The sequence below is a fragment of the Ovis canadensis genome, chromosome 4, assembly GCF_042477335.2.
Source record: "Ovis canadensis isolate MfBH-ARS-UI-01 breed Bighorn chromosome 4, ARS-UI_OviCan_v2, whole genome shotgun sequence".
Classification (NCBI taxonomy): Eukaryota; Metazoa; Chordata; class Mammalia; order Artiodactyla; family Bovidae; genus Ovis; species Ovis canadensis.
In genome coordinates this window covers 80531265-80558446 of record NC_091248.1, presented here as the reverse complement: position 1 = coordinate 80558446, position 27182 = coordinate 80531265, and the positions used below count along the sequence as shown (strand labels likewise).

The 27182-nt window shown below is 53.9% G+C and overlaps 1 protein-coding gene across 2 annotated transcripts in view; it reads right to left on the bottom strand.

The window, feature by feature from the left end:
• CRHR2 (corticotropin releasing hormone receptor 2) overlaps positions 1-27182 on the bottom strand; it is a 44901-nt gene that overhangs the window by 6049 nt on the left and 11670 nt on the right. The window contains exons 1-8 of one of the 2 annotated variants that reach the window (XM_070292373.1): positions 22692-23022; positions 22405-22530; positions 9304-9389; positions 7593-7702; positions 7138-7255; positions 4843-4996; positions 4260-4320; positions 2795-2867 (exon numbers count right to left, since the gene is read on the bottom strand). In XM_070292373.1, the coding sequence (XP_070148474.1) occupies positions 2795-2867; positions 4260-4320; positions 4843-4996; positions 7138-7255; positions 7593-7702; positions 9304-9389; positions 22405-22530; positions 22692-22794 (831 nt within the window). In that variant the 5' untranslated portion in view covers positions 22795-23022. Of the gene's footprint in view, positions 1-2794; positions 2868-4259; positions 4321-4842; positions 4997-7137; positions 7256-7592; positions 7703-9303; positions 9390-22404; positions 22531-22691; positions 23023-27182 lie in introns of those variants that run through there. The other variant, XM_069586728.1, reaches the window with a different exon arrangement.

Genomic DNA, 27182 nt, shown 5'->3' with positions numbered 1-27182 from the left:
GGCCCAGGTCCTGAATTCAACTACACGCAGGGCCCTGTCTGGGCCATGGAGAAAGCCCAGACGACACATCCCTGACCACAAGGCCGCTGGACACACCACAGTTCTTCAACTAGAGTATGCACATCAAAGGTGCTTACTCCCAATACAGACCTGGACCTACCCAGAGATTCCCAGGGGCAGATGAGGGCCCTGGAACTTGCATCTGGGACAGGGGAAGCTGAGATGCTGCTGGGGAAGACACCATCCATGGAACAAAGAGCCGAGTCTTTCGCCAGACAGCCCTCACGTGCCATCCACCATTCTCCTATACCTGCAGAGGGCAGTTTCCAGGCTGGGGCTTTCTCTGGTGCCAGGGGAGCTAGCTCAGCCAGAAACAGAGAGAAATGTGGGGATTCCAGGTCCCCAGGGCATCCTCCACTGACGGGACATGAAGCGTGTGGGTAAGTAACCTGGCTTCGCAACCGAGGGTCAGTTCTGAGACTCCCGCTTGTTGCCCCGGGGAAGCCTGCTCATCACTTCACCTCTGTTGGTTTCCTTCCTCGTCTTCTGCTTTCACTCTCATCCTACTTCTGGGGACCACCTCCCACGTGAACACACCTGGCTCCAATTTCAGCTATTCCAACTAGAGTCTGCGTGGCCTTGGGAAAATTGCTTAATTAACCTTTCTGAGCTTCTGCTTCCTTGCCGATCTAGCAGGGATTGCCACCGAGCCTGTCTGGGAAGGTCACGTTCAAATACTCACGGAGAGCACTGAGCTTGTGCTTTTCCCACTCCAACTCCAGTGACAACAGCCTCCTGCAAACCCAACCAAGCCAACTCCCTTCCCAGGACCTAGAAACGAGCACGGGTTTCTTGGACAGTTGTGAACTGCCAGGGGAGAGCAGCAGTGGCAGGGGCACTGAGCTTGCATCCAATGGAAAGGACAACGAGATGTGGTGGGTGACCCGCCCCTTGGGTCTCAGCTCAGCTAGCTATGAGTGGTAACCCTGTATAGTCATTTCATCTCTCAGGTTCTTCATCTGTGAAACGAGAGCATTATCCCTACCTCCAGGCTTCAAGGATATGAGGACCGGGAATGAAGATAGAGCTTCTGGAAGGGTTGAATGTAGAACCTGGAAGCCCTGTCCATGCACATAGCAGAGTGTGGGCTGGGTCCATGGGGAAAGACAAGCACAGGGCCCTTAGTGAGGGTGGAACCAAAGAAGGGGGCATGGACAGGAGGCGGGAATTGGGTCTTACATTGGGCCTTCCTGGCTTCCCTGGTGGCTCAGAAGGTAAAGAATCTGCCTGCTAATGCAGGAGGCCCAGGTTCTTTCCCTGGGAAAGGAAGATTCCCTGGGAGAGGGGCGCAGCAACCCATCCCAGTGTTCTTGCTTGGAGAATTCCACGGGCAGAGGAGCCTGGCAGGCCACAGTCCATGGGGTGGCAAAGAGTCTAACATGACTGAGTGACTAACACACACACACACACACACACACGTGTGCGCGCGCATGCACACACACACACACACACACACGGCCTTCCAAGCCTGTCCCCCTTCTCTGTGCATTTCCTCACTGCTGTCCAGCATCTTTGCAGAGGGGGCTTGCACCCCACCCAGGTCAGCCTTCCTTGGCTGGTTCTCAGGCTCATCAGAAGCCTTCTCCCTCCAGAATGGGCTCTCAGCTGCTGGTGGGGAAGGGATGGGTCTCATGGGGTTTCCATTCACACTGTGGAGGGGGTGGGGATCCGTGACTCATTGCAGCTGGGAATCCAAGGACAATGATCCCCCCCTCTGACTGCTGACAACGAATGGCTTCCATTTCTGAAATGAATGGAACCCTGATGGCAGAGTTTCAGGCAGTGGGTGAAAAACCTTCTTAGTCATATATATCAAGGACACTCCAGAAAGGGGTCAAATGAATCCTGAAGGAAGCTACAAAACGGTGGAGAGTAAGGAGATAAAAAGAGATAAACAGTCATTGTCTCCAAGGTAGACCAAAGAAACCCCCATTAGGCACCTGCTGTGTGCGAGAGGGGCATGGCCCTTCCCTCTCAAGCTTCCCACAGGGAGCGAGTGGCCCTTTAAGGAAGCTGGTACATACAGGAGCCTGAAATTACCAAGCCTGAAATAAGTCTTACGTAAATGCCAATTTCTTATGGGGCTCTTTTGTATGTTCCTTTTTTTTTTTTTTCAATGTATGATATATAATGGGTTCATTTTTTTGCAGAATGCAGCTTCTACTTAAACTCTACCTTAATTAAAGCTCGCTGTGGTTTAGAGATGTGGCGGCAATTATATCTTAGATGTGAATACTTTTGGCAAAGGGCGGGGAGCTGGGTAAGGAACAATTGCTCATTATGCTCCGCTTCATTCGGTCCCACTTGCTCCAGGCTGGGGGCGGTGGGCTGAGCCCCGGAGGAGGTCTCTGCGGGTGGAGGGAGAGGTAGGTCTGGGCTGAATCAAATCCTGCAGACCCTTCTCTGGTCACCAGTTGGCCTCTCTCCCCCCGCCTGGCTGTCTCGACACTGAACCTGGCAAGGGGATATCAGATGTCAGAGGCACTAGAAATCTGCCAGTCAGACTCACTCTCTGCCCAGAGAAAGAACCCAAGGGCCAGAGAGGGGAAGGGGGCTGCATCAGAGTGTTGGAAAAGAGAGAACGGAGTGCCAAGCAGCGCGGTACAGTGTAGAGTGTGTGTGGGGGCGGGGGGAGGGGCCGCTCCAGGCCACGTCCTTCCCCAGCATCTCTGCAGTGGGTCCTCTGCAGTCCTCCGGGTGCCCAGCCCAGTCCCAGTTCCCACTGAGGACCTACCAGGAGCACGAGGATGATGGGGCCCTGGTAGATGTAGTCCACCAGGTCTCCGGGCTCCTTGCCAAACCAGCACCTGCAAAGATGGGGTGGCTGTAAGTGGCCTGCTGAACCACAGCCTGGGGCCACTGCAGCCTTGGAGCCAGGGTCCTCTGGCTTGATCCTTTCTGAGACCCCATCTCCATGGCTGCTCCTCCCCCTGAAGCCTGGATGGACAGCTCCAGACCCACTGACCTCCTTGGCTCACTCCTGAGCTGCCTTTTGTCCTATGTGGAGGGTCTGGTCTCCTCAGGTAGACTAAGGGAGGGTCTGGGTCTCCTTCCCCCCACTCCCCCACCCCCATCCCAGACTGCTGGGCCCAGGGCTAGACCCACAAGAGACTCATGAATGCAGAGCTGGGTTCCCTCTCGCTGGCCCAAAGCCCAACTGCCCGTACCACCTGTTCCCGCGTTGCTTGGAGCACGCCGTTCCTGGGCCAGGCACTTGGCCACACAAAGCCGCAGGTGTGGAAGCAGGAGCCTTCCCCCAGTGGATCCCCAGCCTCATTCCCTCGGGGGAGGAAGCCTGCTTCTACGTTGGTTGGTTATTCTCTGGGGATGCCAGGAGTGGAGAAGCTTCAGGGTCTGAGCAGGGTTAGCCCAGGACCCAGTTCAGCTGTCAGCAACTCTTAGCGGACCTCAGAAAGGGCCCTGCAGGCTTCAGGAAGTTCTATGTCTTCCACACCCTGGAGGCCACCAGTGCACACTGCCTAGGTGTGTGTGCGCTCACTGCTGCCCTCCTAGCACAGGGATTTTTTTCTTTGCTTAAATGCCCCCACGACGGGAAGCTCACTACCTCTCAAGGCAGCCCTCTCACTCTTGGGCAGCTTTTATTGCTAGGAGCCTGGAACCTACCCATTCCTGTCCCCACCCCTAAATCTCATCTGTTCTCTCCAGCCTTGGAGACTGCTAGAAGATCTGAACATAGAGACTGACGTTCCTTGTCCTCCCTTCTCTCAGCTGGTGGCTCCCAACTTCCCCACCATTCCCTGGCTGACCTGTTGCCGCCATCTGTGCTGAGGCTATTTCAAAGTCTCTGGTGCAGAGGGCCCCAGTGTGAAACACTGCAGCCCAGGCAGAGACTGGGATGCAGACTGAAACAAGTGTCCACTGGCCTGACCCGGGGCATCTGTGAGAGGCTCAATGCCACAATCTTGGATGTGCTCTGGCCTGAAACCTGGGAGCCCTTGGCCTCCTCCATAGGGCCCAGGCCAGGCTCGCCACACCCAACTCCAGGAGGAGGGCTTACCAAAGGCCAAGGGGGTCATGCATTGGATGCCAACTCAGTTCCACAAAGTTGACTTGACACCTATCACATGAGTACCTCTGGGTGCCGGGGAAAGTTTTTCTATTTTAAAACAACGGAAAAGTGAATCTGTCCTGGCATGGCTGCACTTCCTACCTGCTCACGGCTGGCCAGTCCTACTTACTGTTCATTCTCGTAGTAGAGCTTGCCAATGGCCCAGGCAATGACGATGGGGCAGGGGACACCTGAAAGAAGGACAGACACTGCTGCAGTGGACAGAGAGATGGTCAGGACACCCTCTTGAAGAGCATAGTCGGGGGACCACACAGGGCTAGGACATTGTTTCCAATCATTCAACTGCAGGCCATCTAGGACCTTGGGGGCCCCTGTTCCTAGACCCCTGCCCCACCCCTCCCCTACTCTCAGCTATCCCCTCCAAGCAGGTCAGAGAGATGAGAGGACAGTGTGATTTTCTGAGATTTTTGATACAGAAGTGGAGCTGGCCAGCTTCTCTTTTGAGGCGAGACACAAAGGTCTTTGGATCAGCCATTCCAAGCAAGAAGAGGAGGACCATTTGTGGACTGTGCTCTTGGAGGGACCATTTGCTTTTCCCTCGTCTATATGGAGGAGAGTGCCTGCCTCCTCAGGCTGTCCTGGGGATGGTAGACAGCAATGTGGTCCCGTCCTTGGACCCAAGATGAAAGGAGGTGACCCTGTCAGCAGAATCCTCTCCCCACTCGACCCTGCAGGCCCCCTGGGACTCTCACACCATCCAATGAAGAGGAAGAGCCACTTGCGCAGGCGCTCGGTGGAGTAGGTCATGACAATGGCCGTGTGCAGGTAGCAGCCCTCTACGAACATCCAGAAGAAGTTGGTCACCACGAAGTAGTTGAAGACGGTGGTGACGCAGCGACACCAGACCTGCACGGGCAGGCGGCAGTCAGCAGGTGCCTGGAGCCAAGCCCCCCAGTGCACAGCTCGAGCGCTGACAGAGGGGAGTCATTGAGTTAGGTCACGGACACGGAATTAGACACTCTCGAGTCTCATTCGGGGAAACTTCATCCTTCATCATTTCTCTTTCAGTTTTTCAGATTAAGGGGCCAGGCTCCCCTGGAACCAGGGTGTCTGACTTCTCCCTGGTGATTTCTAATCTCCTTCTTCATAAAAGAAAGTGGGAGTCTGGCTCTGAGCTTTCTGCAGGGAGAGGCTAGAACTGAACAGCACAGCTGTGTATCACTGTCATTTTCTCCAGCACATGTATTGGGCTCAGTAGCCCAGTAACACAACCCCATAGACTGCAGCCTGCCAGGCTCCTTTCTGCATGGGATTTTGCCAGCAAGGAGACTGGAGCAGGTTGTCATTTCCTCCTCTGGGGGATCTTCCTGACCCAGGGATCGATTGAACCCATGTCTCCTGTCTCAGCAGGCGGATTCTTTACCACTGAGCCACCTGGGAAGCCTATTTTTTCGAGGATCACCTTCAGTTCACAGCAAATCAGCCTGGTTTCCATTTGGGGACGGACTATGAAATTTCATGCAGAAAAAAAACAGTGAGTCAATTAAAAGAAAACTGCTATTGAAATAGTACAGGGTCTGTGAAGGTGAGCCACAGCTCTGGAGGTGATCCTCCCAGATTCCTGGGTTTAGGAAATTCTGGGCTTAGCATGATAGCAGCTGTCTCTGGAATGGAGAAGGAAATAGCAACCCACTCCAGTCTTCTTGCCTGGAGAATCCCAGGAGGGAGAGCCTCGTAGGCTGCTGTCTATGGGGACATGACTGAAGTGACTTAGCAGCAGCAGCGGTCTAATGAGGGAGACTCGCTAATGCTGGGGCCTCTAGCAAGTGGCCATACCTCTCTGAATCTCACTGCATTGTAGAGAAAAAGACAATGCCATCTTACAGGCTGGTTCCAGGAGATGGAGGTGGCAAAGGCAGGCACCATGAAATGAATGCCATTGCCACGTGCCTCCTTAGTCGAGGGGAATTTGTCCTCGTCCCTCTGAGCAGAGTTACTACCACTCCCTCAGAGGACAAGCCTGCCCAGAGCCACCGTGCGCCATGGCCAGGTCTGGCTTCAGGCCAGACCTCTTCTCAATGGACCCTACCTGGCCATTTTTCCTGGGGATTTGTCCCCAGGGCACCCTCGGAGCTGAGAGCGTGGGCAGTGTGGGAAGTGGATTGTGGACGGCTCAGCCCAATAGCCTTGGCTGTCAGAGCATCAGCTGAGCTGATCTCAGCCTCTGTGGCTTCCCCTCATGATCCCAGCCCCAGTCTTAGGCTCCACGTGGCTGTCTGTTTTCCCTGTTCTGAGAAAGTCCTGCTGAGGAGGGACTCCAAAGATCCTCTCCTCCAAATCCTGCCTTCCCCCCAAAGCTTAACAATGCCTTGTCAATACAAGCCAACAGTGGGCTGCACGACACCCCAAACTGATTGAATCCCATTGATGCCAAGGCAAGGCTCAACAAGGGGCCAAGTCAAAAGGCAAGCCAGGCTGGGTGTGTGCTCAGGACTAGCCATCCAAAGACAATGTGTTGAGCAGTCTCTAATAGTGGACAGAAGAGCTCTGTGCATGGCTCTGTTTCACAACCTGGATGCTGTATAACAGCGGCTGACACAAATCCAGGGTGGGCAGCTAATGTGCTGTTCTGCTCAATGGCCTGACGGCCCAGTTGCAGAGGCATCATAACAATGTCATCTAACCTTTCTGAGCCTTGGTTTCCATGTCTGGAAAATTCCACGTAGGAAAATTCCTACAACTCTCTGATTGGAATCAAGTGAGCTAAAGCTCAATAGAGGTTAATTTCAGCCCCCTTTCCTCTAAGGGACCTTAGGGAGGTGCTGAATGCACAAGACGGGGAGTGGAACAGGATAAACCAAAGTCTGGTGTCTGGTCTGAGCTGCTCTCAAGACCCCATCTGGAGCCCCATTCCCCGACCCCCAGCTCTGGAGGGACAATGATGTGGTAGAGGTGAGCTCAGGTTCAGGTCCGCATGTGAAGATGGGGTGAGAGAGGTGGGAGCCCCCAGAGCCCCCGGGGCCCAGCCCCAAACCTCCACCCACGACCTCATTGTTCTCGTGCACTTCGTGGTCGATGAGCTGCAGCAGGAACCACATGACATTCCGCAGGATAAAGGTGGTGATGAGATTCCAGTGAATCACGTTCCGCAGACAGCGAATGCTCCTGTGCGAGACCCAGGACAGCTGTCAGCCGGGACAGGCTGCACCTGGGCTCAGAGCTCAGCTGGGGCAGGGGACAGGGGTCAGCTGGGCCTGTGCCCCTCCCTCTGACCCGAGGTGAGGGAGAGACTTAGCTTGGGATGAAGGCAAGGCAGTCCTCCAGAGCCAGCACCCCTTTTGCATTCTGCATACCTGCTAGTGGTCAGTGCTCTGGTGTCTCCCCTGGCCCCTTCTGTCCATTGGCCCCAGGGTTGCTGGAGTGGAGGTGAGCATGTCTGGGATGGGTGAAGGGGATGCCATGGCGGGGAGGGCGGAGAAAAAGCAGGGGTGGGGTGGCTCACCGCAGGGCCAGGAAAAGCAGGAAGGCACCCACGAGGGCTGCCACGGACACGCAGTGGCCCAGGTAGTTGACGATGAGTGCGATTCGGTAGTGCAGGTCATACTTCCTCTGCTGGACAGACAGACAGACACACAGGCAGCTGGAGGCCTGGGGCATGCGGCTGCTCTAGCGATGGCCACCCAGTGCGTCCTGACCTCGGGGGCAGAAGAGGCTCCAGGTGTCGCCAGCACACCTGGCTCCCACAGCTCTCTCCTGTCGGCCCTGCGTGGCTCTTGGTATAAATGGCTGTGGTCAGGAGTCCCGACATGCACTTTGGGGCAGATCTGAACACAATGTATCCTGAGCTAGGCCAGAGGTGCAGGGATGTAGACTTTTATTTTATTGTTGTAATTAATTTATCTTAATTGGAGGCTAATTACTTTACAATATTGTGGTGGGTTTTGCCATATATCGACATGAATCAGCCACGGGTATACATGTGTCCCCCCATCCTGAAGCCCACTCCCACCTCCCTCCCCACCCCATCCCTTCTATTTTATTTTTAATTCTGGAATGGAAGTAGCTACACCATTTTTTAGTGTAGCTACACCAAATTTTGAGTGTTTTGTCTCAGCTCACACCCTAGTGGGATGCACCTCAGAGTGCATTGACCTCCACCTCTGGGACTCAGTTTTGACATCTGTGTAATCAACCTGCCCTCCGGTCTCTGAAGCCGTGAACTATGTATGGCAAGTCTGGGGTTCCCTTGGGACCGGTCTGCTCTGGGTACAGCTGTGAGGGGGTGTCTTGTCTGTAGAGATTTTAAGAACAGTATCAAGGCCAAATAAAAGTCAGTCTGCTTTATCACCACTTGCTGGCAATTCTAACCAGAGGCAATGATTAAGACAGTCCTTCCTGTCAGGGCAGACTGTCCCGACACCCCATCCTTACTTTGGTTTACCAGTGTTCACATCTCAAGCACTGTGAGATGGAGAGTGAAGGCGGAGGGCTGGAGGGGACCACTTTCCCTCCTTTATGACCGTCCTGCTTGCCTCTCTTGTGGCCTCACTATAGATTTCCTTTGGCTCACAGTTTGTAGAATCACTTTCTCAGGGTAGACAAATGTTTTTCCTCTGAGCTTGGACTTCTTTTGGGGAAAAGTTACAGCCTCACTGGGGGCTGTAATGGGTGAATGAGGAGGAAGATGGAGGTGGGATGTATCTTTTGGAGTCAGGAGTGAGAAGTAGCTTCAAAGGGGAGGAGGTTGGCACCACAGACAGTACAGAATCCAGTTCCAGAGCAAGGGGAGGGGTGAAGTCTGAAGGGGACCCAGCTACCTGCAGGGAATAGCCCTCTGAACACTGCGCCTGTTTCCACATGGAGTCGCACAGTCAGAATGCCAGATGGGGAAACAGGCCCAGAGGACGGGAGTCACACAGCCTGTCAGATGTGGGGACACGGGTCACACGGTCATTTCCTGCTTGTGTGGCATGCCACCTTGCTTGTGTCGCTCACCAGCCGAGCTCTCCCGAAGGTGGGGCCTTATGTCCCCTTCTCTACCGCACCACAGTGTCACTGAGCACAGGACAGGACATAGGGCAGAGACAAGAGGTGCAAAAAGGGGTGGGTGGCTGCCACAAGGACTGGTTCTGCCCGCCTTGGAATCCTCTGTGCTCAGTCTGAGTCGTACTGCTTATACAAGGACCGAGGGTGGGGCAGGTGGGGACACTCACCTTATCGTCCAAAATGGGTTCACACTGTGAGTAGTTGATCCGCGAGGCCCATGTCCCATTCTCCAAGCACTCTCGGTAGGCATTCCCTACAAAAGATGCCAAGCGCCAAGCAGGGGTGGGGGTCACTTCTCTCCTCAAGAACTCTCTCTGGCTCCCTGGTACCCACAGGTTACGGTCCCTACGTTTCAGTCTCTCTAGACCTGCAAACACAACACGTCTGACATTCACGTGAAAGTCATTAATGTGAAAAGTGCATAGAAGGCTTACCACCCAGGGTAGCTAAAAGGCATGATTAAAACCCATTTCTGATACAATCTTTGACTAGCAATTTGTACATTTCCTTTAATTTTGTTCAAAACTGAACCCCAGGGACTTCCCTGGTGGTTCAAGGACTAAGCCTCCACGCTCCCAGTGCAGTGGGCCCAGGTTCAATTCTGGTCGGGGAACTAGAGCCCACACACGGAAACTAAGAATTTGCACACCACAGCTAAAAATTCTGCATGGCACTACTAGAGATCCCACATGCTTCAGTGAAGACTGAAGATCCTGTGTGCTGCAGCTAAGACCCGGCGCAGTAAATAAACATTAAAAAAAAAAAAAAGATTGAACGCCATTGTGAGCCCTGGGATGTGGCTGAAGATTCACTACTTTTAGCACGATGAATAGCTTCCAAACTTATCACAGTCATTTTATGCTCCCGAGATCCATACTTTTCCCACCAGCACCAGCACTTCCATGTGCAGCCCAGTCACTATTTACACAGCAGGCGTCTGCCCCGTGCCAGCTCCTCTTCTAACTGCTTCATTTACACTTGCCCATTCCATCCTCACAGCAACCCGATGAAGGAAGCACTAAGATTAACCCATTTTACAGATGAGAAAAGTGAGGCACAAGGCAATCGAGCAGCTTGCCAAGGAGACAAAGATAAGAAGATTCCAACCCAGAAGGTCCAAGTCAGGGCTTCTGTTCCGAACCGCTAAGCCACTGGGCAGTGGCATAGGAATGACGGCAACGTGGGGCAACCAGACTGTGCGGCTGACCCTGAGCTGCAGCTGCCTCGGAGGCCACCACGTGCTCTCTAAACGCTTGAGAACTCGCCTCTGTGTTCAAGTTGGAGTGTGATGTGCAAAAAAGACATTTCAGAACATCTGTGTCTGATATAGAGAAGGGAGGGGTTTATTGAAGGGGGATGTACAAAGTTCAAAGAATGCTCCTATTTTCTCTAAATCCTAGCTTGACTGTCAAGATCTAGCTCCCAAGCCACCCTCTCCGGGTAACCCACTGTCCCCTCCAGCCAGGAAGAACCTCTCATATCTGATAACTCCAAAGCCCTCTGCGGCCTCTGCTCGGCATTTTGCTGTTTTCTGTACTTTACCTCCCCTGCTTACTCAGAAACTCTAAACCACCCATTGTTTATCGGTAATTTGTACCAGGGTTCTGCTCTCTGGCTAATGGGCAGTTGTCTGTGGATTTTTCTTTTGCGCTTACGTTTGAATCACAATACAAAGCTAATTAAAATAAATGGTTCACAGAGCACAGAGTCACAGAGCTGGAGGGGGGAACCTTTGATTGTTTTTGGAAGCAATGAATTCTGAAATAATTAAGTTACTTTAAAAATCCACTTCCGCTGAGCTAACAGTGAGTTAAAAGCAATGAAATTAGGAAGGCATACTTGCTGAAGAGCAGAAACAATGGCGGAGATTCTATTAGCCTAATTGTTTTTTAATTTGAGCTCATAAGTTTTTCAAATTTGGGGTTGTTACTGGCCCACTGCTGACTCCTGGGCCTGTCACCTGTCAGCGAGGTCCCCGGCCGGGGTGTGAGTCAGTTAGGCCAGTGTTGGTCTGACACCGACTCTGACCCAGGGCAGACACCAGCTCCTTGCCCCTCACCGTGGCGCCCAGCCCCAGTGGGGTCTCTCCCCCTACAGGTTATACACAGAAAAGTTGTATGTGAAGAGAATGTGATGCATAGGCTCAGTGATGTCACTGAACTAAGGAAGAGTAAAGGGTGAAGCCAACGTAACGGCATTTTGGGAGGGTGGATGCTTTTATTAAATGAACAGTCCCTCTCTATAGGGGTTTAGAGTCCCTCTCAACAGGCCTGGGTGAGATGAGACAGACTCTGATTCTGGCTAGAGTCCAAAAGGCAGAAAATTTTATCTTCTATGGCTGTGTTATTAGATGTTATCCAGCCTTCCAGAAGTTCAGTGCTAAGCTCCTTCCTCCAGGAAGGCCTTTTTGATTGCTTCCATCTAAACAGTCTCTTTCTCCTGAGTCTCCCAATACCTCCATGCTCTTCCGTCCTGACAGCCTGAGCCCCACACTTAAGCTCTAGCATATGACCTGGACCTGAGCTGTTCGGGTGCATGAGTCTGGTGTCTCAGATCAGTGTGGGGCTCCCTGAGGATGTTGTTGTTCAGTTGCCCAGTCATGTCTGATTCTCTGCGACCCTGTGGACTGAAGCATGCCAGGCCTCCCTGTCCCTCACCATCTCCCACAGTTTGCCCAAGTTCATGTTCATTGCATCAGTGATGCCATCCAGCCATCTTATCCTTTGATGCCTTCTTCTTCTTCTCTCAACCTTTCCCAGCATCAGGGACTTTTCCAATGAGTCGGCTGCTCACATCAGATGACCAAAATACTGAAGTTTCAGCTTCAGCATCAGTCTTTCCAACGAATATTCAGGGTTGATTTCCCTTAAGATTGACTGGTTTAATTTCCTTGCTGTCCAAGGGACTCTCAGGAATCTTCTCCAGGACCACAGTTTGAGGCATCAATTCCTACCCCTGAGCTGAGAACACTCATCTCCCAAGTACGGTATCTTGTGGTGGTACTGACCATGGGTGGGCTTGAGGATAGGAGGGGTCAGGCTAGAGAGGCTGCAGATCTGAGACCTTTCTGGTCCCTTACATCAATGCCCTTGGGGTACCAAGCTCTATGGAATTCTGTCTCCTCCTTTATTCCACACGCCCCCAGAGTCCACCCCTCTCCTGTTCCTCTACCCACCTCCTCTCTGGTCATCTCGCCTGGACTGGTACAGCAGCCTCCTCTCTTGCCTCCCTGCTTCATCGTTTGTCCCCCTAGACCCTCTGTCCTTTACCCCCATTTCATGTTGGCATCTAAATAAAAGCCATCTGCTGCTGCTGCTGCTGCATGCATGCTCAGTCATGTCAACTCTTTGAGACCCCATGGACTGTAGCCCACCAGGCTCCTCAGACCATGGGGATTCTCCAGGCAAGAATACTGGAGTGGGTTGCCATTTCCTTCTCCAGGGGATCTTCCCAACCCAGGGATCGAACCCATATCTCCTACATCTCCTGAATTGGCAAGCAGATTCTTTACCACTGAGCTACCTGGGAAGCCCAATAAAGGCCATCAACAGCTTTTTACTGCTCTGGAGAATAAAGTCCAACTTTCCAGGTGTGCTAATCAAGGCTCTTGACACTCAGGCCCCAGTAGAACTTGCCTGGCCCTTCACTACCTCTCCAAGTGGCTGGTGATATTTGCACCAGCAGGCCTGGCACACACCACCCCTTGAGACTCTCACCCAATACTCACTGACAAACTCCCATCTCTCTTTTAACCCCCAGCTCTAATGCCACCTCCTCCTGGAGGCTTCCCCAGTACCCAGGGTACTAATCTCTTCCTTTTCCCTCTAAACACCTCCTTTATGTCTTCCCATTTCTTGAAACATAGGTCTTCACACTCAATTACTGCCCTTGAACTACAGCAGCACATCCATTTCATATCATAGTCCAGTGCACACACACATATCCGTCACATGACTGAATCCAGTTCACAAAGTAAATTTTATCTTACCACAGCTATAATAGTTTCTTTCTATTCTTTTCTAATGAATTATATGTATTTTATACCCAAGTGCTAGTCATGACCCCCTAAATTTACTTCACAATCTGCTATAGAACAACACAGTTTGAAAAAGAAAAATCTTCTAGAGCATCTGACCTCATCACTATGGGCTTCATCTCTTTAGAATTGATCCTTCTTTTCTTTGCTACCGAACTTAAGCTCCCTGGGGACAGACAAGTAGGCAGAAACCATGTCGGAGTCAACAGATCCTGCCTCGGGAGTGAGCCATTGAGTACACGTGGGCTGAATCAAATTAACTCAAATCTGGCAAAACCTGGGAAAGCAGGGTCTGAGGTGTGGGATGCAATGGTGGGAGGGGGGCTTCCCCTCTGGGGACCCAGTCATGCCTGGGAATAAGGCTCTGGTTATACACACTGAGTACCAGGAGGCTGGAAGACAGATGCTCCCAGCACTTCGGGAGAGTTGGCTAATGAGGACACTAAGCTCTCAGGCACAGCCTCGGACAGAAGAAAAGGAAGACTGGAAGAGTCCCTCCTGGGAGCCAGAGGAAGACGGGCACGGAGAGTCTCAGGGAAGGTGGTCAGGCCAGAATTGTGGGCATGGTGGCGGCAAGGCGGGTGCCTGTTACCACAGCAACACAGGTGCCCCCACCAAAGGTCGATGCCAGTGCTGTGCAGTGTAGTCTTCCAGGGGCACCAGGGTCAGTATGATGCAGGCAAGGTCTTCTCTTCTAGGGCTCTGTAGTCTGGGAAGCCCAGACTCTCACCCTGGCAGCATGACAGGACTCTGCCCCCAGAGCGGCCCTGGCCAGTTGAAAGCCCCCATTACAATACGCTCTCTCCCTTCCAGAGGCTGACACTTTGATGAGAGTTTCTGGTTTGGGCAGTCACCTGAGTGGTCCAGGAGCCTGGCTGGGAGAAGATGGAAGCCTACATTCTAGCTGTAGTTTTGTCTCTGGCTGATTAAGTGATGTTGGTTAAGTCCTACCCCTTTCGGCCTCAGCTTCCCCACTCGTGAAAAGTAATGTAAACTGCTTCTCAGTGATGTTATATTAGCATTTCGGGGGGGGGTCAAGCATTTGCTACATGGGACTTTTCAATCTGCTAAATGGCCAGTAGTACCCTCAAGCCCTTGTAACAACCTCAGACATCCATATGTCACTTTTAAGCACTCCTGAGGTTGGCACTTCTATCTCTGATAGTTGAACCGACAGTGTATGGGAGATGGGGGCCATGAGGGACCATTTTTTTAGTGGTAGTTATGAAACAGAGTGAAGAGTCAGGTGGGGTGTGGGGATGAGTGAGACTGTGGTGGAGGAGCAGCAATATGGTCATTGGCTGTCTGGAAAGAAAATGACAAGAAGTGAGGGTGGAAAGGTGCTGACAGGGAGACGGGAAGGGCCAGAAGCAATATTTACTGAAGGAATAAGGTCACTGTGCAGGACTGAAACTTTCAGTACCACGGATAGCAGAATGCTACCACTCCCTGCTTCTCACCGTGGATGCAGCTTCAGTGAACTGGAGAGCTCCTAAGATCTAACCCTAAGCAGCCCACCCCTGTCCCACATTCACCTTCAGCCCTGTGCCAACAGCAGTTTCCTGGAGCTACCCAAACAATGTGCGTCTCCCTGAGTTAAGCCTGCACATTTCCTGTCTTATTTGATTACTGCACGTTGCGGGGGGTAGAGGTGGGGGCAGCTGGTGATGTTGACCCAAACTCGGAACCCACCTGCCGCACTGAGAGACTGAGAATCTGCCATCATCAAGCCAGTCATCAGGTTAGGAAGGGCCTCCTCAGGGCCATCTGCTTGTGACAGAGGGGAAGGGAACTTCTTTCCCATTTTTTTCAGTGTTGTGTGGACACTGCTATCCAGACCCCACCATCACTCTGGACCTCCCCAAACCCTCAACTCTCGATTTCTGCCCTTCTGTCCTTGAGTAGGTATGGGAGGGGTAAATGTCCACACCTACAGCAGAGAGTGGGGAAACTGAGTCGGGAAGGCACAGTGCAGACCCCACTGGGTCCATGATGAAGGGAAGAGGTGTGAGTAGAATCCAGCTCACTGTGTGAGATCACTGGCCTCTCCAGGGAAGGGGCAAGTGGGAGGAGGCGCCTACCCTTGTTCGGGCCGCTATTGTGCAGGCTCCCTCCTTCCAGTCATGCCTAGCAACGCTCCATCGGCTTGTCGCCATGACACCGGCCAGCACAGGGAGGCTGGGAGAAGGACCCTCGAGGCAGAGGCTGCTGTAGAGAGGAGGATGTCAGGGGAAGGGGGCCCCGAGAATGCATCCAGCTCCCCACCCACCTCATACAGAGAAAGTGAGGCTCAAAGAGGAGAAAAACCTGCCCAAAGGTGAGATGAGTAGAATTAGAACTGGCTCCCAACCATCGTTTCTGTGAACTGATGGGGGGTGGGGCAGGGCATCTCTGGCTGGCAGTCTTTTGTTCTCCTGTTAACACAGGGGTCTCTGGGGGCCAGGGGGTCACTTCTCTCTGGAGACCTTCGGGGATCAGATCCTCTTAGTGTAGACAGACTGCCCCCTCTTGGCGCCCCAAGACACCATCCAGAGACCACACAGCTTGGTGCCTCTCAAGGCCAATAGAAGGCCACACCACCCCAGCAGGAGGACAACCATCCTTAGTGTGAGTGGGACCCTCAAGGACATGATTGCTCCTCCCTCCAGACCCTAAGCCACACTCTACTCCCCTTGCTGAAACAGCCTACTGTGCACAGGGAGTCCCAGGCACTGCTGTCTCTTGACTGTGACGGGGGCCCATGAAGTCAGTATGTTTCCTGTGTCCTTCACATAGATAAGGAAACTGAGACTCAGATGGGGTGGATCCCCCACCCCATTCACTCAGTGAATCCCAGCACAGCCAGGACTTAGGTGGGCTCCCCTGAAGCTGAGTCTGGGTCCCTCCTGCTCTTCCTCATCCCCAGCCCCACCCCTGCAGGTGCTGCAAAGGGAAATTCCAGCCAGACTCCGGAGCACCTGGTTTGAGGTAGGTGGGTTGCCTTTAGGGTCCTTTGGTGTGGTCCCTGAGAGGCACCGGGGGTGGAATTTGCTGTGGCGGTTCCCGATCCTGCTGGGGTTGCCAGAGTGGAGGGACAGTGGACAGCGAAGGACGCTGCAGGTTCTGACTTAACAGCAGGAGGGAAGGGAGGAGAGGGAGAGGGACAAGTTCAGAGGTCTCAGCCAATCTGGATTCATATTTAGAAGGTACATCCTGAACATCAAGCAGCACTCTTCGGGAGTGTTCCAGTCCTGCCTCACGATGCCGTGGATGAGCATCTGGGGTCTGAGTAGTGTGAGCAGAACTGAAGCCCATGCCCTGGCATTCAAGGCCTCCATGAGCTGGCCCTGTTCCCCCTCTCCGGCTGTTCCCACTCTCCCTTCCACCTGACACATCATTGGCCCAATTATCCAGGGCGTGCTCCATAGCACTTGCTCCATGAAGTCTTCCCAACTTGCTTTCCTTTCTTTTTCGGAATCAACTTTCTTCCATGTATTCCTACAGCCTTGGCTGTGCTATTTCACTGAAGAGCAAATACCAAACAGTTCTCTTTAAACATCTCTCTCTCTAACACAGGAGACCCTGGAAGGCTGATTCGGGTCTTATGCCTCTTTGAAGAGCTTGTTTCTAGTGGAGAAAGGGAAACATATAAGCCCAATGAAGGGATATTAAGTGGAGGATTCCTGGTGAGGGGGTGAGGGAGTCACGGGAGGCCGCATTGGTCTTGCCTGAGATGAAGGGTGCTTAGGCAAAGGGACAGCTGGGAGTCCACTGCTAATGTTTCTCAGTGGTCCAGGCCCCATGCATGCAGATGCGGGGTGTGGGCCAAGAGCTCTCAGAGCCAGCAGAGACTGTTCAGGGCGCTGGCTTTCTGCGGAACCCTGGGTAAGTATCTTTTACTCTACGGACCAAGCATCTCCCAGTCTTAAGCAGCAAGGGAGGGGAATGCCAGACTCAGCACAGAAGTTCTCAGGTGTTTATGGCCAGAGAGGCGTCCTTTTCTGCTATCTTTCTTTCCTCCTCCTTCCCTCAGCCAAACCCTCAGTGATAGGCATCCAACTTTCCCTCTCTCCCAGCAGGGGACAGTTCTCAAAAGGGTGACTGCTGACCCTTGGGCTTCAGGGCTCAGGGTGTGGCTGGGTCTCACTGGGGACTAGGAATGCAGACATGAGTGCCTGGAGTCACAGCTTCTATTTCTCAATGCAGAGGGCCATCTTCCTGGGACTCTGGAGCTGAGGCTCCACCCTGGCACCAGACCTGTCCTCAAAAAAAATGTGATGTCCCCACTGCTTCAAGATCTCAAGAACCAGTCCTGCCCACGCCCCTGGAAGCCTTCTAGGAATGCTCCAGTGCCCACCAAGCTTATCTTTCCAGTCCCTTACGGCTGATTTGGGTGAGCTTGGTCTTCAAGCACCCTGGGGCTCTCTGAGGACAGGGCTTAGCCTTTTTTCATCATCCCTGGTTCCCAAGTACAAGCAGGCAGAGCCGGGGGAAGACCCCTGTGGCTGGAGACCATCTAGTTTATGTGTTCCCATTTTAATACAACCAGGTCTTCAGCGTGTCTCTAGAGCGGGGTTCTGGGAGGTGGGGACCCCAGTCCTCCCCATGGGGTTGAATTAGGTGGGGTGTCTCTTCACCACCCTGGCAGATCCTTCAGCATTGATGGGCCTGCCATTCTCAGCAGGACCTGGTGGGAGCCTGAGGTCAAGGAGCTGAGGCTGAGCCAGGCTGGGCTTAGAGATTCCACAGGAGGAAAATGACCCTGCCCATGTGGTTGCAGGACCCTCCTTTGCAGCCCAGAGGACCACAGTGACAGCCAAGAGGAGGTGTCAGAGCAGGGCAGACAGAGTGAGCAATGGGAGGAGGGAGAGACAGAGGATTTGGGGAGATGGAGGGGAGTACAGAGAAGGAAGATGGGGCTAAGGTGGGAGAACCACACAGATAGAAAACAAAAGAGAGACTGAGAAATACACAGAGACATACACACAGAAAGAGACATTGAGAAAATACGCCCAGAGACAGAGACAGAACCAAACATAGAAACAGAACCAGAGATAGAGTCCTGGAGACAAACAGAGAAACACAGGGACTCGCGCACAGAGACGGGCACCAGAGTGAACACAGGTGAGAGGTGGGAGGAAACGGAACACAGTGCCCACCTCCGGCCAAACCACCACTGAGCTCAACCACTTCCCTTCTCCCTGGGACAGGGGCACTGGGGCCCGAGAAGCGGGTGGGACTTGCTCCAGGTTCTACTGTATATGGACATTATGTTAGTTTCAGGTGGCCCAGAATTCGAACCTGCTTCCCATATGGGCACAGGGAAACCTGGGGCGGGGTGGGGGGCAGAAAGCACCTCCTGCCATCGAGCTGAAATGAAAGGCCCTCCCCCTTCTAGGCTCCCCTGTAGCCAGAGCTGGACTGGGGAACCCCAGTCCCCCATTCCCCCACTTCCTCAGATGCTCTGGCACCAAGGAAATCAGTGAGCTGGGAGCCCACAAAACGGAGATGGGGAGAAGCCTTCCTGAGGACCACTGCAGGAAGCTTGAGATCCTAAGGGAGTGATGATGGCAGGGCTGAGGCCCATCTGGTGATCAGGGCTCACGGCATTGTCAAGGCCCACTCAGAGAGAGTGGGGGTTCCCTCGCTAGGCCAGCTCTGCTCTCAGTTCTTGGCTGGGTACCCCATATCTGATTCTCCATCCTATCCAATAATTACATAAACTTCCCGATATCCTTTCAACAAATCCCTTCTCTGCTTAGTCCGTCAGAGTTGCTTCCTCGGAGGCAGCAGAGCCTTGGCTAGAATCCTTGTCCAGAATCCTTGTCCTGTTATAAGCTGTGTGACTTTGGCAAAGTCACCCCTCAGTGCCTCAGCTTCCTCATGTGTAATATGATGATAATACTATGTCTCTATCATTGGTTGATTGTAAAGATCAATGTGTTAACATAGGTCAAACGGCAGTACAGACACACAGAACCACTGAAGCAGTGACGTGGAGGTGGGGAGAACACTGGAGGGGACTCAGACACACGGATACTTAACTCGGCTCTGCCACAGACTAGCATAAGTGGCCTTGAACAAGTCTCTTCTCTTCCCTAGGCCATTGCTGCATCCAGAAATAGTCTCTGGGTAAGAATGACAAGGCTCTGATCAAGCCTCCCACACTCCCTCCTGTGGCTGTTCACTAACCACACAAGAACTCTCGAATACCTTGTCTCCAGCCCAAGGCGCTTGCCTGGGCTTCCCCATCCAGCCAATTGCCTTCTCCGCTGCATCTTCATTCAGAAGTCCCTCCAGCTCCCCAGAGCCCACATACACTCATCTGTGCTCGTTGATTTCCTGGTGTGGTCCCTGAGTCCGCCCCCTTCCTGTCCCGCAAGTCTTGTCAGTTACAGATGTGTCCTTTGTATCCGCAGCCTCCCCTTGACCGAGGTCAGTTACAGTGGCTCCTAACCCCTCCTCTTGTGGCCAGAGACTCTGAGCCGTGAAGCTGAACTCCTCCCTGTACAAGCGGCCCCAGGCTCCCTGCCACACCAAAGGTGATGTCCTATGCGACGCCCTACATCACTTGACCATCACCCACCCATCTGCTCTCCTTTGCTTCTTTCTCCTACTACCTGTACTCCATATAACACCAGCCAGTCCCGAGGCACAAAGCATGCTCCCATCTCTTCCCCTAGACCTACGACTTTTTCACCTGCTAAAATCCCATTCACATCTCTGAGCCTCAGCTTTCTCATCTGCAATATGGGCACAAGAGCAGTACATACCTCAGGGGGCCTTAGGGAGGTGGGAACATGGGAGGTCATGTATGCCAAGCTCTCTCAGTGGTAGCTGGCACCTGGACCATGGTCCACATTTGGGAGTTTGGTGGCCGATTCTCTGTGCTCAGCTGAGTGGGTGAAAGTTCACCAGGACTAATGCCTAAGCTGCTGTCCCACCTGGACAATGCCTGCCCTCTAAACAATGAGGCTTCAGCGGGGATCTGGCTGCAGCATAACAAAATTGGGCAAGAAGACAGCCAGGACCCTTGCACCTCTTCCCCCAGGCTTCTCATAGGACCTCTTTTCCTCCTGTGTCCTTCTTTGTCCAGGAAAGATCCCACTGAAAAGGCATACAGAGCAGAAGGAAGCAGTGGCCAGGAGGCAGGGGAGGAGAGAAATCAATCATTGCCATTGACATTAGCTGCCTCGGCTCTTCACACCTCAGCTGTCACACTGATTAACAGCAATGCTCCTTCTGTCCCCATGCTTCTCCCATTCACCAGGAGTCAGACTGTGGGCAGTACTTTGGTCCAAATGAAGACAGTGGTTCATTAGTACCAGGGGCTAATCGGCACTACATGTGCCAACCTTGGTGGTGCCCTGACCTTTTCTTGCCTTCTCACCTGACGTGGTGTGAGTGGTGTGGGAGGTGCTGCAACACCCTCTTTGGGAAGCCTTCCCCGTCTCCCCTCCCACCTTCCTCCTCATCCACAGTCCCCTTGCACTCCCCCATCATGGCATTTCTTAACTCTGTATCCCTTTGTCTGTTGCAATTGTGAGTGAGGGCCTCAATGCCAGTGCAGTGGCTGGCACATAGTAGCTGTTTAATAAACTGTTTGAAGAGAAGAGACCCAGGCCCTGTCCTCGGGGGCTCCAGGTGGGTTGGGGAGAAAGGGGACAGCCCAGGCAGGGGTGGGAACCAGAGCAGGGCTGCCCCAGGTCCACAGGCTGAGGGGCGAAGAGCCACATCACCTCACTTAGTGTTTATCTCTGGCTCAGACTGAATCAGGGACCCTGATCTCCACTGCCCCACCCCACAGAGCACACAGGATCCTAAATACAGTTTTATAATCTCAGGACTGGCAAGGAGCATGGAAGCCATTCCTTCTGCTTGCGCACCTCCTGGATCAGGGACCTCACCTCCTCCCTGGAAGATCTATCTTAATCATGGGTAGGAAGCGTGGTCAGATGATGCAGAAATCTTCCTCAGCAGCCCCACTAGGTCTCCCACCCACTTCCATTAGGAGCACCACTGCCATTGGACTCCTCCAAGCAAGCTGCTCTCTGGGCCCACGAGAGCCCTCCGCTGGTGCAGACAGGGCAATGCTGCTTAGCATTAAATGCAGAGGCTGTGGTCTAGCCCACTAACCATCTCTCTGGGTGAAGGTATGAGTGTGGACATACATGTTTGTGTGTGTGTGTGTGTGCGCGTGTGAGAGAGCATGCATGAGTGAGCTGATGGGGGAGCTATGCCACTATTCAGACACACAGAGGTTGCTATGATGTTCCCAGGATGAGGGGCTTCAAACAAACAGGTGTCCTCCACTACTGCCTAGCATCTCAGAAGGCTCTTTGCTGGTGTGGGTGGGGCTGGAGATGTGAGTGGCCTTTCAGGGTGGGCTAGTGATGTTGCGTCCCATGCCTCACAAGACACTGCCACTTGGCTCCCATTGGACCTTCCAGAGGGCATAGACTCAGGCACCCCCTTCCCCTCCCAGAGCCCATACGGAACCACCCCACCTGGATGCTGTGTGACTCCTGGAGCATCTGCTGCTGTCCTCCACAGAGTGGCAAGCTAGCCAGTGATTTGCCAGGAGGAAGGGGGGCACAGGCTGTTCTCCCCAGGAGGTGGGGGTGGGCCTGATTCAGACACCACGCTGGGTGGCAGGAGTAATGCTGACCACTGCCCCGACTCACAGCCCAGAAAGCCAGTCCTAGGACATCCAGGTAGGGAAGAGACTACACCCCACACTCTGGTCCAGAAACAGCTACACTTCCCATGCCCAGCCCCAACATAAGCCTCACCCCATCTTTCCTGCCTCCTGCTCTTCCCGTCTCCCACAGTAGATTCTGACCACCGCACTCACTCTAGGGGTTGGGAACATATCCTAGGCGCCCCATCCCTCCCCACCGCCCCAGGGAGATGCGGGGCGGAAATCGGCTAAACAAAGAGAAGCCCTAAAGGAGAAACTTAAGGCACCAGAGCATATAATGTGGGAGAGATATTTGTCTTCAAAAGGAAGGATTTCCTTCTCCTCTTTCTGGGTTCTCAGCGCATGGAGCACGGGAATCGTGGGCAAATCACTGTCTTACCGAGGTACGGGCAGAGGGGAGCGCCCCTAACATTATGTCTTTAATGCCGGCGCTATGACCGTGCCGTGGCTCTCAGGTCTTCGACGCTGGCTTCGGAGCCCTCGCTACCCTCTAAACCGCCCTGCTGGGAGCCAGGTGTTGAGCCCGCGGCGGAGGGTCCCAGGGACACTCACGGGTCGTGTTGTACTTGACTCCGTTGAAGTACTCGGGGCACGGCCTCTCCACCAGGGCTCCGGCCGCGCTCCGGGGCCAGCATGTCCCGATCTGGTCCAAGGTCGTGTTGCAGTAGGAGTAGGGACCTGGTGATGGGAGAGAGCGGAGCGGGGATCAGAGAGGCTGCTGGGGCCCGCGGGGCGCCGCAGGACGCAGGGCGCGAGGCGCTCGAGCGCGGGGACCTGGGCGCACCCAACGCGCCAGGCAAGGAGTCCGCGCCGCCCGGGTCTGCTCGGCTCCCGCCTACCCTCGGAGTGCAGCGGTAGCCCCCAGCCGTCCAAAACCAGCTCTTCGGCTAGCTCCAGGCTGCAGTTGGCCTCCAGCAGGCTGTGGAGCAGTGCCGCGTCCATTGCGCCCCGGAGCCGCGCGCGGAGAGGGAGTGTGACTGCGCGCCCAGCGTGGCTGCCAGGGGCTGGGTTCGAGAGTGAGCGGCCGAGAGAGCGCAGTCTTGGCTTCTCTCGTCCAGCCCCGACCTGCCAACAGCCTCCCGGCGCTGCGCTCGAACGTCGGGGACCGCCAAGTCTGGACCTTAGCGGAGAGGAGCCGCAGAACGCACCCGGCTGCGGGTCCACCCGCTCGGTCGCGGCCAATGGCTGCACCAGGGGGCGGGGCCGGGCGGCTCCTCTCTGCCAGGCCCAGGCTCCCGCCCTCGGCCCACCAGTCCAACCCGGAGTCCGCCTTCTCCGGCTCACACCAGGTCCGGAGGAGGGCGGCGGGAATGGACAGTGTGCGCCTTGGGTGGCGGAATGACCTGCCCGAGGGTCGAGTTCCGGGGGCTGCAGGGGGCAGGAAAGCGCGCCCGCCCGCCCGAGAAGCTCGCCTCATGTTTCTTCTCCTTCGGTGTCTCGCCATTTGTTTCTTCTCCTTGAGCGAGGACACTGGAGGGGATGACAGGGAGTGGAGAGCCCACGAGCAGATCTGCACTCTAGAAAAGCCTCCGTGGCCTCTGGGAAAGGAGTGGATTGGAAGGGCGTCGAGGGAATCAAGGGAGCCACGAAAGAGGCTGGGGAGATCAAGAGGCTTGAATAGATGCAGACCTGTACCAGCCCATGGGGGGCTAGGGTGGAGAGGGATTTCCGGGTAAACCAGCCCTGGTGAGGCAGGACTGGAGAGAGAGGAGCCAGGAGGCAGGGGTAATGCCAGGTCTCCCGCTTGGGTGACTGGGCGCAGGAGTAGCGTTGCCATTCACTGAGATGGAGAAGTCCAGGGGAGAAACTGGCTGAAATTATCTGGAGAACCTCAAACACCCAGGTCTTACTGCCCTGGGTTTCAGAGGGAATAAAAGGAGAAGTGAGAATCTCTTTTCCTCTTGGCTTGGGCAGGGCAACCTGAAACTGGTTTCTACAGCAGGGGTGTGTGTGTGTGTGTGTGTGTGTGTGTGTGTGTGTGTGTGTTTAAGTAAGTGTGGAGGGGAGATCAGACCCCACAGCAAGTGTGGAGGAGCTGAAAACCTTTATCTGGAATTTGCCCAGGCCCCTCAGGACTGCCTGCTCCTTAACTCCCTGTGGCTCCATTCTGAGTGTGAGGACAGATCCACTGCTCAGGTCTACTGAGGGGGGTGGGGGTGGATCTGGGCTCAAGATACAGGGCCTGGGATGTGGCTCACCTCAACTCAGGCTGGATTCAGGCCTGCCTTTGTCTCTGCTCTCCCTGCATGTTACCCTAATTCTCACCCTCTCTTCTGGGGCAGTTTGTCCATCAGTGAAACGTTCTCAAAGGCCCTTCCCAGCCCTGAGACTCTGGTCCTGAGTTATGAGATGCAAAGACTGAGGAAGATGTGCATGTGTGTGAATGTGTATGTGTGTGCTTTTATCTTTAGAGGGCAGGGAGAGCTGGGACCCAGTCCCAGTTGGGCTGGAAGCCCCAGGGTGGCTAGTCCTAGGCCTTCTTGCCATCTTTCACTGGGAACAAAGCTGCAAGGGAAGGCTGAGAGCATCCTGAGCCAGCGTTACTTCCTGAGCAGGGAGAGGGGAGAGGCACACTGGGCTGTATTTGTGTGCTCCAGTCTCACCAGCCTCCATATTAATGCTGCTCTCATTGCCCAGGCAGAGCCAGAGAGCAAGCACGGGAATCTCTCTGGGGCCAGCTGATTGGCAGGTACGAGGTGCAGACAAGCCAGCCAGCCAGGTCTATCCTCTGCCTTTTAAATGGACAGAGCCCTTGGCTCAGCTCTGGGCAGCTGCAGAGGCAGAGGTCCCTGACTGTCCCTAATAACCAGTGCCAGGAGCAGGTGAGGATCAGTTGGGTCCCAACCCCAACCCTAGGCAGAGTCCTGCCACCAGTGCCAGGCTGAGACTCGGGCTGAGTCCCAGACCAAGCCCTGCTGCACAGGGCTTGTCCCCCACAGGCTAGACTGTGGCTGGCAGGATCAGCCCATTTCTTCATTGGGAAGTAGTCTCATTCATGCATAAAGGAGGGCGCTCCACACACTGCTCCCAGCACAGAGGGAAAGGAGAGCCCAAGCTAAAGTTATTAACCTGTTCATCACCAGAGCCACCGCACAGGAAAAGCAGCTGTCCCAGGGGGAGGTGAGTGCCCAGTGACCGGTGAGTGCCCAGTGACCAGAGGCCAAGGACTTAACTTCTCACATGCAGGATGGAAGGCTGGCCTGGGTGACTTGGACTGCTCTTAACTGGAGAGCAGATGTGATAAAGTTTCCTCTGGGAAGTGACCATTTCAGGGGCAGAGCTAAAGACCATTCTGCATCCTGACAGGACAGTCAGGACCTGAGCACAGGCCCAGAGACCCAAGGGCCCCTGGCCTCCAGAATGCAGTGCCATTTCATTGTGGAGTTTATTATCACCAGCACGATTGTCTGCTATTCTAGGTGTGACAGAGAGGAAAATGGAAAAAGGAGCAGCTTTGGAACAAATGCATTTTACAGCTCATTCTAGTGTTTGCAAATAAGTAAATGAGGAAGAAATTGTAAAGAGCAAAAACTTTCCTCACCTAGATGAACTCCAACTACCCTTAAAGTTTGGGCCTTTTTGCTAGCTAAGGAAGCAGAGGTGGGTGGGAGGTCCCTGGGATGGAGGTGAGCTCCCAGGCCAGGCACTGGGGCAGAGGTATTCAGGACAGTCTGTATGCCCCTAGGCTGGTGGGAGAGGTAGCAAATAAGCTGTAGGGCAGTGTGACAGGTGCTGGGGGAGACACCTGTGTGTCTTGGGCTTCGTGGGGGCAGGTACCTCTGGCCCATCTCTGATGGCAGCTGCAGTGGCATTCCAGGTGCTCCAGGGTTCAGCTGAACACCGGACAGGCGTGCAGAGCATAATGGAAACACGCACAGCATCTCACATAGTCATGGGTCTGCACAGTACACGCTTTCTCTCACTCATCCCGCCACCTATCAGATATCCGCTAGAAAACAGGATTTAAGGGGACAGCCTTTGCATGTCTGAGTGGCTGTGCTCAGTCAGGCTGAAGAGTATACAGAACTGGGACAGGCTGTGGGGTTCACTGTGGTTACAATGGGGCTGCTGAGGGCATGGAAGGCTTGGGAGAGGCCAGAAGGTACCCCACTCTTGCCCTGTGGCACGGGGGATGGTGCCCCAGGCCAGACCAGACACTCCTTCCTCATCCCATCTCACTTCACCTTGGCACAGTGGAGATGGCCTGGTGTCTTCAAGTGGAGCCAGGGACCAGGCTATGGAGCAGGAAGGGCTCCTGGCATGTCCAACTCCACACTCTCATTTACAGATAGCCAAATGGAGGCCCAGAGGAAGAAAAGGAATTTCCCCCTCCAACCCCTCCCAGGCCATCCTCCTCTCCACAGCAGCCAGACTGGGCTCCTTGCCTCCTCCACTGGGCAGAGGAAGTGATTTTTCTAAGATTGTGTGACTTCTCGCAAGAGCAGCTCTCCGCTGCCCTTGGGACGAAGCCCAGCTCTTTAGCACCGCAAACAGCGCTTTTCATGTCTATTCCCCATCCTCTCCTCTTGCTGAACTTGAGATGCCCTGTGGGTCCACTCACCATTCCCTTGGAACATGCTCTGCCTCCACACCTTCGCATGTGCTGTCCCCTCTGCCGGGAATGCCCTTACCGCTCCATTGCGGTTACCCCAGCTGACTCCCATCCGCCCTTCTAATGCTCAGCTTAGCCCCCACCTCCTGTGTCTCATCTGGGGTGGGTGGCTCTTCTCCATGCCTCAGTCTGCCGGGGGCTAGTCTATATCACAGCAAGGTTATTAGTTTTTCTATTGTGGAAGGCAGGGCTGGTCATGTTCACTAACCAGTCCCCAGCACCCATCAGAGTGCTTCATGCTGTGCTCAGCAAATCAACACTGGAGGAATGGATGCTTTGGCAGAAGCCCTGTCTCCTGAGATCCAAGGGTCTCTTCACATATGACCAGTCCTGGTGTGTGTGTGTGTGAATGTTTGTGTGTGTGTGTGTGTGTGTGTGTTGGATTAGGGAGTTATTTCCAAGGGATCCTTGATTCCATTTGGACTCTTACATTGCCTATGGACTGAAAAAATAATATGCCTTACAACTTACAGTATATGCTCTATTAGATTCCTCTGTGATGAATAAAACAGAAACAGTCCATTTAAAGCCTGCCTGAAGTCTCTTGTGATTATGTGGGGCTTTTTTCCCTTTATTTGGACCTTAGGGTCATGCAATTTAATTGATCATAGTCTTTGATTCATGACCCTTTGTCACCATTAGCCTATACATGGCCCAACTTTATTTCATTTGAGTCTTTTCTGTTATGAAAGTTTGTATGTAGTAGCACATATAATGA